Here is a 12,354-nt window from a genome sequence, read left to right on the forward strand (position 1 = left end):
TCGAATATAGCTATTTCGCTTGTACAATGTATAAATTTTGATTTCTTTTTTTTTTTTTTTTTTTTTTTTTGATTTAAAATAATTTAAAAAATGTTAACGTTATTATGGCTAAATATTTTGCGTAAAATGTTGAATAAAAAAAAAAAAAATGCGATCGTACACTCGACGTGTAAAACTATGCCGAGTTGGTAACTACTGCGCGTGATTTGCATAAGCAAATTTTACGCGGCATAAATGTTTCAGCGAGTCGTAAATTGGATTAAGCGGACTCCCCAGAAATTAGCCGTACAGTTTTTAGCCAGTGCAGCGATGCTACTTTCGCCGACTCGAGTTTGTGCTAAGATCGTGTTTGTTAAGTCAGCGTGCTCGCGCATGCGCGTAACATATTTTCTGATACGTACGTACTCTTCATAAGTTCTCGTCATATGCAAAAAAGAACAATAACGAGATCTCAGTATATGCATATATATTTTGCGATTAATATATGTGGATAATCTATATGCAGTGTCACTGAATATATATAGCGAACATTTTGCAAGTAATGATATATAGGATTTGTCACCAAAGTATGCTGATTAAAGATACGAAATAAGTTTGCCACGACACATGGTGAACCAAAGTTAGATTTAATATCTTTTTGACGTTGAATATTAATGGTATCTTATTATAAGAAATATCTTCTCAAAATATTATCAAGTTTTTAAATAAAGTTTGCAAAATATATACGTGTTATACGTTATATAATAAACTTTATTTTCGACTTCCACGCTGTCAACATTTATGAATTAATATTTCGTTTCAACTTTTAGACCAAATCTAATTTCTTGGTGTTCACAATCGATAAAATTTTACGATGATCAATATTGACTGCAAAACATTTAATCTCCGTCATATTAGAAACTGACCAATGCGTATGAACACGATGAGTTGTTAGTAAACACGGGCAGGTTGTAAACATAAGGGAGTACGTGTAATTGCACTTTGCAGATCCACGAATGATCCAGTTGCATCGAATAGCTCGTGCAGTTCTTAACGCGTGATTGTTTGTACACACGTGTTATTTGAAACGGTACACGGAGTGAGATAAAATCAATATAGGCGTTTATTGTAATATCTACTACTCAAACGGTAAACAAGATATTTAATTGGGAACACATATTTGATATGTGTTATCTAGGTCGTTGATTTTGACTCATTGTCAGATACTACAATTGATGTAAACACGTGTCTCTAAACTGGAAATTATTTGCAAATTTATACAAATTCAACATTAATAATAAAATTCGTAAATAAATAAAAATACATCTATATAGTATACAAAGAGTAAATCGATATTTAAAAAAAAACTATGAACGTAGATTACTAATTGCAATTCAGAGCTATTTGTTTTTATTCGTAATTTTTAACCTCTGAATTTTTCATCCTTTTGTTTACAAAGTTTCATTAAAATTTGAGAGCAACATTTTATAGAATTCCATTGCAAAATATTTTCCTTCATTCCGGGATAAAATTTTTCAAATAATAATATTACATACTTTATTCTTCACAAAAAAAAAAATAATAATCTTCAATCTTGCAATATTTTATTTTTCATCATAAAAACCACAAATAAAAATTTTTTAAATTAAATATTTCATCTTTTACAAAAAAAAAACTTTTTATTTTCGAATGACCTTTTAACGTTTCGATGTATGTTCTATACATCGTTGTATAATATAGCTTAAGAAAGTCTCTGTCCAAGATGCGCATGCGCTAGTATTTTGCTCTTACGTAGTTCGTAAATCCTAGAGATTCGAAAAGAACAATATCGCGACGACGATTCGTCATGCTGGTGTGTACCGAAGCGTGGCCTGAGGATCCGGGAAATTTCGTAAAAATCCTGAAACGCGAGGACAGTGACGAATTGCCGGGTAGATAAAGGGGGCGAGAGACGTCTTGAAACAACCTTGCCCCCGGTCCGATGAAGACGAAACTTTGCTGCGTCGAAGCGCAAGAAGGAACGTTAACCTCATTTCTTCTGCTCGCTAATGACTCGCCGTTCAGCTTCAGTAATTTTTTCTTCTCCCGGCCAAACTTCTTTCTTTTCTTCCCTTCCCCATTTTTTTCTTGTTTGGTTTCAACGTTTGCTTTAATTGGTAATTTCAAGAAGCAACTTGAAACCTTATTCTTATATTCTATGCTTTGCTATACAATGTGAAGCACGTTGTTAATCTAACCTAACCTCGTAGAGTGATTACAACGTGTTTTGTAAATCCACTAACATGTAGAATATAATAACGTTTGCAAATTAATTTTTCACTTGAATTCTGCTACGAAACAGAATTTATTTATCATTATTCTTTTTTGTAGGGATAAACGGGTATCGCACGTCGCTTAACCTCGTTACGCTTCGAGAAAGGAAATTTTACGCGGACAATTATTAATTATCTTTGGTGTTATTAAGTAATATGTTGAAAGTATTTCAAAATTGAAAAAGTATAGAGAAAAAATTACAATGGCCGTCTTGGTTCGATCGATGGAAGAACGTCAGTAGGAGTTACATTAGTTATGAACTCATTAACTATACAGATAAAGGGAAGGCGGTTCGCGACGTTCCACCAACTAGAATATGCATGACGTTTCGAGCCGCTGGCTTCTCGGTACGGAGGAGGGCAGAATTGAATTGCAACGTCAGACTGCCATCGACCGGGGCACAAGGCTTAAAAATTAACCAGTAGACCCGGATCCCAATGCGCTAATATGCGTATCGATGCAGATTTGGTGGCGCTGTGTACTCTTCGCTCTGTTGTACCGATACGGTTTATATAATGACGCTGTTTTTGTGAGATAGATTTCTTCTTTTCTTTAAAGATAAATGTCTTTTTTTTTTAAAGGGATTTTATGAAATATATATATATGGAAATAATATGTGAAATAAACTGATATGTATAATAAATATCAGAATTCTATTTATTCGTTGTATACGTGGAATATTGAAATAGGGTATACGGATATATATATATATGAAACATTTATCTGACTGGGGTTATTTTCACAACTCTATGTATGAAAAATATGTATTTTTCGTTTGATTTCAAAGTGTCGTTAAGTTAGATCGTGAATGAACTTAGATATATTTGTAAAATTAATTGAATTTTATATGAAAAATAAAATTACGAAAACTAATAATACGTATAAAAAATCTGAACTATAACTAAGCAAAGTAGTAAATACGTCTCTAGAAATGTCCACCATGCGTAAGCAAGCCCGTAAGCAACCATGTATAACTATAATTCGTGGATACCGGAGTAAAAGTCGTCGAGCGAGTCGTAGCTAATAAATTCAATTATCTCGTAGTGGTAACGCAGGTCAAGTTGCTAGCAAGATCAGCCGTAGCTTCTGCCGGTTGTCCTGCTAACAAGACACTAGTTACGAGGTCGTTACTTTTACCGAACTTGCTCGTTGTTAATCTATAACGATGGAAACGCGAGACGGTTTAAGCAGTTAAGCTGATTTTCTTCGCCTCCTTACGTATCAATTTTGCACCAATATTATTATCATTTTTTTCTTATTATTTGTTACTTGGAAATAGAAATATTTATAACAAATATTTATCTATCGCTCGACGAAATTCTTTGTACTATTCAAAAAATATCAATTCTTTTATTTCATTTTATGATTTTTCTCGACAACATTCTTCGAATTCTATCTCGTCAAAATTCAACACGCCCCAAAATCAAAAATCAACATACGCAAAACTACCCGAATTAATTACACACGCGATGGATTAAGCACGTTTCCATTTCATTTGTTGCAGAGTACTTGATGTCAGGGAATCCACGCAACTACCCGGCCCGGTCCCCAGGGGTCGCTTCCACTCCGACCGTAACCAGGTAAGCGAGTATAGATGATACGACGAATTTTCCCGCGCGAGATCTCGATCGGAAGCGCCATATCCTGACGCATCCATATTCCAACAGGCAATAACACAGATTTCCGCGTAAGCCAGATCACGTAAGCGGATTTTTCGCGCGGCGGCCGACAAATCCGCGAGACTTATCGGTTTACCTAGTTGCCGGATTTCGCGTGGTTGAATTAAGCCGCGAAAAATCGACCGTGCTGTTGACTCTGCCTCGTGAACGCGTATCCCTCCCTCCTTCTCTCGCACGCCTAGACCCGAAATCAACGAACTCTTTCCCGTTTTTTTTTTTTTTTTTTTTTCTTTTTTTGCATATCGTGATCGCTATAAATCGAAGCGATACGATTTTTTTTCTTTTTTTTTTTTTTTTGTGCTAGAGAGTATAGAGAGGAATTTGAAATTTGTGTAGGGGGCGCAAGTTGTGTTACGGGCAATCCATTATAACGCGGTATAGGTTAGGTTTTATTTGTGGTTTCGTGTCGTGAGATTTTTTGTAATTTCATAAAATTTTATTAAACGATTTAGAATTTTATGAATTGTTTTATGAATGTAAGAAAGTTTCGTTCTATTGATTCGTTTGTAGAGGGCGCGAATTATGTTACACTTTATAGGTTAAGTTTTATTATTTACTTGTGGTTTTGTTGTGGTTGAGATCATTTGTAATTTCATGAAATTAGTTTTTATTCAATTTGTCAATGGAGTAGGCAAATTTCTTTATGAATTACACAAATTTTTATAAATAATCGAGAATAAATAAGTTATTAAATACTTTTACTTTAATCCCATTGATCATCAATTAATTTCAATAATCAGTTTTAAAATATTCTATTGAAATGATTAATAAACATCACGAAGATAAATACGAATATTAAAAAGGTAATACTTTGAAAACAATGAATCACTCGACTTAGCGACATCTACGTTCGCTACAACTAACCTGTTCGCTCGTAATATACTTTTTTTTCCCCTTCTTTTTTTTTTCTAACAACGAAGTTAAATGAAACATCAAATTAGCAAATTTAATAACGCTGGACACGTTCGATCCTTGCTTCGTACAACATTTGGCCAGCCAGTATTAACGGACAGGATATTAGCGACGGGAAAACAGCGGCATCGAGCCGCAGAAGTGCCATTATCCACCGCGAGGCTGTCGTTTAATGCCTCTCTAACGATTACAAATCTTCAGCCGGCCACTTCCGGCAATTAGCGAGTCATTAACGGTTCCCTGAGCTCGCGTACGGCCAATAAAATTGGCGCGGCAATTTCGAATTCGCGGCAATTCTTGCAAATTCATGGCGGATCTCATGGTGGAGGGCAGCGGGCGAAAAAGTTGAGAATATTCAAATCAATCGGTTGAATGGAGCGCTGGACGTGATCGGAAGAGCAATAACCGCGGACAAAATGGCGGGCGAAATGATTTCGAAGACGTTTCAATTCAAATGAGGGCGAACTTTTAAAATATTTAGAACGCCGTACCGCGCCTCTTTCCTTTCCCTTCATTTCACCGCCCCTTCTTTCTTTTTTCCTTTTTTCTTTTCCACGATCGTCGTTGCCAATGCACGCGAAATATCGAATTAGACCACTCCTTCGTTCCGCGTCGTTACTTTTATTGCGGTTGGTGTAACGAGTTCGAGTCCATCTCTCTGGATACGTTTTCTTTCGGCCACTCTTCGCAAATAATGCCTGAACGCGTTCGTAATTTTTGTATTATCGTACGAAAATTTAAATATTTCTAGATACATCGAGATTACGAAAATAAAAATTCGCAGAAGGGAGTGTGATGCATAAAATCGAATGTTTAGGGTACTTTATTTTGTTATCACGGTTTGCAGGCGACAGATTTAATAATTTAAGGAGTAATGTTGTAATGGTTTCTGCTATTCTTTTCGCTCTCCCCCCTCCTCTCTCTTTATAATTTGTCTGTACTCAATATTTTACGAAGTAATCTAGAAACTCGATTTCCTATACTGAATAATACACCTTGGTCAATCGATATTGGAATTTTAGATTTTGAATGTATACGAAATCACACGCGTGAAGCATTCTTTATGCGTATTCAGAATATTCGTATACAATGCATTAAAAAAAGAGAGCATTTCCGGTCTTTGATCGAATCGAAATATCGTTTTACCCCCGAAAATTTAAAATATATCGTTCGTTTAAGTTTTATCCTGCCATTTACCTTATTTTTTAAACAACGTGTTGAATCTTATTGTTTTTTAATTAATTATTATTCGTATTATGGCATATATGAAAAATATGTTCGATCATGAATTTTTTAACGAGCCTTATATATATATCCTTATATATCCTTTTCTACGAAAAAGAAAGAAAAAAAAAATTCATCACGAAACGAACGAGAAACATTTCCAAGCTTGCGTACGAATTCCACGTTCTTATTGTTACGATATTGTTGTGAAATGAAAGAGTAACGGTCCAAGAGGAATGAATTCGTACGACGTTTTAAGTGATATTTAAGTGCGACTTAATGGAGTTATACTCACCGGGTTAAGCGAATGCAGCGTGAAACGAGGTCACAGCCGAGTGATCGCGAGTAAGCCTGTTTAATCGCTCGATTTATGCCATTTTCTTTTCCAACGAGAGAGAAACTGGTAGAGTTACCGAAAAAAAAAAAAAAAAAAAAAATTACCCCGTTCCGTTTAATTAAATCGCTATTTCGAATCGAATAAATATTGATTCCCGATTTTTCCCGGGCAAAATTTATCGAACAACCGATATTTATATTCTCCCATCGTGTCGGTGAATGCGAAATTCGAATTTCGTTTTCGTTTCGTTTTCCTTTTTTTTTCTCTTCTTCTTCTTCTTTTTCTTCTTCTTCAACACTTTGATATAATTGGATTAAAACAAACCACGTTTAGATCAGACAGGCTCGAGTAATTCAAAAAGTGCGATAATCGTCCCACGTCGTTTTTCCTCGATAATTCCAATTAATTGCTCGGTAATTGGGGAAAAGCAACGATAATTAGGTTGCTGCCGTGTGCGTGTATCGGCCAAAGACAAACACGGCGAAAATTGAACTAAATAATCGTTACCAATAATAACACACAGAGGCACAACATGCACAACTCGAACGTTGTTCCACAACTTCCTCCCACCCCTCCCCCCTCCTCTTTCTCACTATGCACACAAATAATCGAATATTTTTGCCCCCTTCCCCTCCCCCTCCCCCCCCAACGATATCCCCGCCTCCGCGTTACGTTTTATACGTTCCGGCCGGAAGGTTCACCAAAAACCATCCACCACGAAAAGCATTCTCTTGGTCAAATTAAATTCCATTCCTTCGAGCGATATTCGTAAATCGAGTAAAACGCCGTAAAAACATCGGCGAATTTGTGGTCCTCCCCTTTCCTCCTCCTCCTCCTCCTCCTCCTCCTCCTCCCCCCATTCGCAGAATAATTCCAAGAGTGATCGTAGAACTCCTCCTCCCCTCCCCCCCCCTCTCTCCGTTCAACCACGAAAAGTAGTTGGGCCGTCGTCGAACAATGCCACTTCCCCCCTCGTCACTCTCTCTCTCTCTGTTCCTCGAAGTTGCAGCCTGGGTTGAAACATCAGGAGGAGAGGAAAGGCCATCCGTGTCACCGGAAACGACGGGTCAGCGAGACGGAAGGTACTCTGTTGCTGAGGCAACCGAAAGGACACACGCGTGTGGCCCTCGCTCGCCAAAGGTTTCGCCTCTCTCTTCTGTCCGCCGGACCTAACCTCTCTTTTTCTTCTTTTTTTCCTTTCTTCCTGCCACACTCGGATCGTTAACGATGCGCTCTGTTGAAAGCGGAGAGAGAGAGAGAGAAAGAGAGGGAGAAGCAGAGGGAGGTAATGATTAGTGATGCTCTGGGAGGAGGGCCGTTTTTTGATTACGATAAAAGTTGGATAAGTCTGGAAAATGAAGGTGGAAATAATCGAGTCTTGATCCTAGTGCAGTTGGAACAGTAGTGATTGAATGTTAGAATGTTTAGAAGAAGGAAAAAAAAATATATGAGCGAGAGGAATATGTATGGGTTAATTTAAAAATAAAATGTTTGCTCCCTTAAACTTTGTTTGTTGCAAGACGTTGTTCACGAGAACGATCGAGAGCGTAATTTCCGCCATAGAATCGCGTGGATGGAACTGCCCTCTGTATCGATACGACGCTGGCAAACGAAAACTGGTTGCTGGTTGGTGGCACTTATCGCTTATTAACCGAAGCAATTCCGCTAAAAGAACCGTCATCCGCACTCGATCGAAAGGAAAGCCTCTACCTCTTCTCTTTTTCCCCCGATTCCCGTTACCGCACTTTATCCATCTGCTCGTTATCTTTCCTCTCGAGATTCCTGATTGGCGGAGCCTTTCGAAAACGATAACGAAAAAGGATGATCGTTATTGGACGAACGGAAGAGAAACGGTAGAGGAGAATAAGGAAAGCGTTGTTTATCGCGATTTATTTCGACACGTATGAAACATCGTTGTTTCATACGAATTTTACAAAGAACTTCCTAAGAGTCTTAAAAAAAAAAAAGATTCCCGTGATTTTCCACCTTTCTCATCGCGATGTCAACTTTCGATGTCGATACATTCGGGCTATATTAACGAATTTTTATGCCGGAATATTTAACATAATTGGAGAGATCTGTGTACTTTGCGCGTGTATTCCAATATAAATTTCAATTCAATATAAATAAACGCACTACCGCTACTACTAGCACCACGTGTAGAGAGGAAAATTTTCAAAAAATATTTTCAGTAATAACAGAATACATATGCGATGATATTCATGACGTTCAAATTTGAAACGTAAATAACTGGAAGCGAAGCACAAGCATCGGCCGCAATGAAACTCGCTGAATTCACAATTTCGACATTGCAAACATAGCGCGGTATAATATTTTCGGAACAAATAACGTTACACCTGTTCGACCTGTGGACAAAAGGCCGCGATGGTAGACCACCGGCGCGGTATCGAAAGGGGACGACGATCGACGTGTTTTACGAGGGAGGATCGTGGAATTATGAGGCGCGACGATAAGGCTTCGAAAGATTTATCGTGGGCCACCGATGTAACCACGGTTTACCTTTCTTTTCGGATTTTTCTTTTTCTGAATCGACGTTGCGCATTCTTGTGAAATCTTGCGTGATTCAACGCAAGAAGGAAATTCTTTCTGTTATCCCTGTAAACGAAATTTTAAACGAAGTGATATTCGTCGAAAGGAAGTATTAAAATAATGCGTTGAATTAATAAAAGGAAGGATCAGTTTGTAGCGTGTTAATAATTTTTGTTCGACAATCGTTTGATTCGTTTAATTATCAGGATCGTTATTTAAAATCGTGAAACTCTTTGAAGAGATTCCAGAAATAAACGGAAGAATTTTTGAAGAACTCATTCATAGAGTTGTTACAAGCAATTTATGTAGACTTAATAATCAAGTCTCCAAAGGTGAATATATTAACGCTTCATATAATCAATAATATATTGCCTTCGAAAGACTTTATTTCTCTATAATCTCTGGATTGATAATTAAATTTTTAACAATTCTGACAATCGTCTATTCCTTCCAAAATTTTGGTCCCAAGGTTATCAAGGGGTTAATTCCCGGCAGACGTCTTAATCTCGGTTTCAATTCACGCGACTCCCTCTTCTATCACTCTCTCTCTCTATCTCTTCTCTTCCCTTCCTTTTCGAGCTTTTATGCTTGCCTCGAATGAAGTAACAAAAAAAGTCTTACGCTTTTCACGAGACGCAAAACGCGGCTGGACCCTTATTTTTCTTCCTCCTCGCCGTCGTTTTCTCATCCCTACCTCTATTACCCGCAAGACGGAGTGGGGGAAGACGTCTGTTGGGTTGGTACGCTCGAAGAAACACGACCGTAATTGCGTTACAATATCCTCGTTGTCGTCGTTGTTGTTATTGTTATTCCGTGGGATTGTAATGTGTAATTCAGGCTCGCTTGAAATTCGTCGGGGTAATTGAGCTGAATGTGGCATTGTGGCCTGTATGGAGAAAAAGAGTTTTTAATGCACGCGCCTAAGTTTCCTTTTCTTTCTTTCTTTCTTTCCTTCCTTCCTTCCTGTTTTTTCGTTGGTTTCGTTTCGTTCGCAGTGGAGTGAGGCGTTTGGGGCAGAGACGGGCAGGTTTGTTACTTCTAAAGGTGGAGGAGTTGGGTTGATTGCGATTCTTTGAAACTTTGATTTCCACCATCCTTGGACAGGTTTACGACTCGGTAATTTCCGTCATTTAGAAGTTGGTAAATAATGTACAACGGTGTATCCTTGATTAGCCCGTGGGAGATAAGTTTTCTTTGATTTGCCGATTTTGAAAATCGAGTCAGGGATCGTTTTGGATCGATTCGAGAATAGTATGATCATATTTAAAATGTTCTTCCACTTTATTATCCTTGTAATAATCTTTTACGAGTTGAAAAAAAAAAAAACACTGTCTCTCGTAAGATACAGACGTGAGACGATCTTATACGTATTACTGTTGAGTGAGAGAGATATAAAACAAGTCGTAAATTCGATCTGCCGTAAATTCAAATAGCATAGCATGACATTAGGATCTTATACACTACGTATTTTTTCATTACTACGATACGGTAAAGTTTCGTTACAATGATCGTATCCAATTTTCATCGGACTATTTGAATTTACTACACTCACATATTGCAATAAAATCCATAGATACATCTCGTAGAGACAGATTCGAGACGCTTATCTAAAGCGTTAACCTAACCTATAATTTCGTGCAGAAATTTTTCATAAGAATTTCAAAAATTCTTACCAATCAATCCTTCTCCATCCAGATTAAAATATTTCAACGTTAAAAAAAGAAAACGGACGGACCAACTACTCTTCTACCAGAGCGCACTATTCACGAACGGGGTCCGTGAAAAAGAAGAATGCCGGCGAACACGACAGTGGCCGGTGTGTTAATAAAAATCCGCGCATGCGAGCTCGACGAACGGCTCGCGTGACACCGCGTGATACCGTCGGTAATATTTTTCCGGACGGCGGCAGCCTCTTGGCCGGTTTACACGGCACCGTGCCCGTGTAAAATTTCACGCGTAAATCCGCGACAACGGAACGTAATTTTCGGACGTGGCCCATGATCGATATCGTGGCCAGATAGAGGACTGGGACAGATCGTAAAAATCGTGAAGGCGAGTTCTCGCGTGCTCATTGGTTGAACGATGCCAACCTATGTGTGGACATTTTAAATTTAAGCGGTGAGTGTTTATTTTGCGTCGATAACGATAGAGGGTGTCGCATACAACAAGGAAAGAATATACAGTTTATGTGTATAGGTAAGACAATTGACAAATGACTTTATTATTAAAAAGTTTGTAATTTGTTTTACATTCTCATTTTAAAGATATTTAAATGGAAAAAATGTTATTTCATGCCTGTTGTTTTTCGAGACATTTTTGTTCCTGTCCTATTGAATTAGTTTTAATATAATTTGTTTAATTTTTCGAATAAATGAAATTTCCCAGACACGCTTATTTTACGGTATACGGATTTAAAAGTTGATTGTTTTTTGATTACTCGTTATAAAAAAATGCTACGAAAAAAATTCTGAAGACATAATGTTGTAAGAAAGATATATGAAATGATCTCTCAGTTATTGATATTAAAAATTAAATTTTTATTTTTTGTATGATTCCTCGCTTATAAAATTAAAATGGAACATTACACAGTTTTATTATAATACAGATTCTTTTTTCTTTTGAAATTGAACTTTCCTGGAGATTTTTTATGTACCAAATTGAAGGAATAGCAAGATTAAAATTATCTAACCTGTTATTTTATATATTAAGTATAGAATATAGAATAATATGTTACGATCTGACTTCAGATCTGGGACCGTCAATCGGTCGGATCGCGCAACTTTCTGTCATATCGGTAGTTTAAACTCATGATTAAAACAACTTTCGCAACTAATCATTAATTACTCGCCGCGGTACAATAAAACTTCTCGGCCAGGATATCCCGCAAAAATTTAACGCGTTGACGGTTGCAGAGGTCGTTGAAAAACGGAAATACGAAATATGTGTGAAATATTTCTTTTATTCTCCTTTATTTTTCGCATCGGTTAAGAAAAGAGTTGAACTCACGGATTGTCAATTGTGACACGCGTATTAGATCGATAAAAATTGTGAAATCATTGTGAAATACATCGTTTGTATCTGATGTATTTGAAAGATTTTTATAGAAGATGGATTAATTATACGATTATCCATACAGGTCATGCAATAGAGATTCTATTTTTGCACAGAGGTCATCCCAGAATTTCTCGATTACACCGGTAATTGCGGCATTGCGTGTGAGATGCACCTTGATCGAACGTCACGTGGTGGTCGACTGGCATAAATCCTTCTTCGACGGTGGGGGTAAATGGGGCGGTCGTTACCGCGGCTCAAAAATTTTCGAATACAGGCGTTTGCATCGTTCGTTGGCGCGACGTTCAA

The 12,354-nt window shown here is 37.5% G+C and overlaps 1 protein-coding gene across 8 annotated transcripts in view; it reads left to right on the plus strand.

Moving 5' to 3' along the window:
• LOC100871615 (uncharacterized) overlaps positions 1 to 12,354 on the plus strand; it is a 503,962-nt gene that overhangs the window by 437,937 nt on the left and 53,671 nt on the right. For all 8 annotated transcript variants that reach the window (XM_086911195.1, XM_086911193.1, XM_086911188.1 and 5 more), the window contains one exon: positions 3,797 to 3,872. In XM_086911195.1, the coding sequence (XP_086767321.1) occupies positions 3,797 to 3,872 (76 nt within the window). The remainder of the gene's footprint in view (positions 1 to 3,796; positions 3,873 to 12,354) is intronic.

Source organism: Apis florea, unplaced genomic scaffold (genome assembly GCF_048593485.1).
Source record: "Apis florea isolate Af1SG1 unplaced genomic scaffold, ASM4859348v1 contig_3203_pilon, whole genome shotgun sequence".
Taxonomy (NCBI): Eukaryota; Metazoa; Arthropoda; class Insecta; order Hymenoptera; family Apidae; genus Apis; species Apis florea.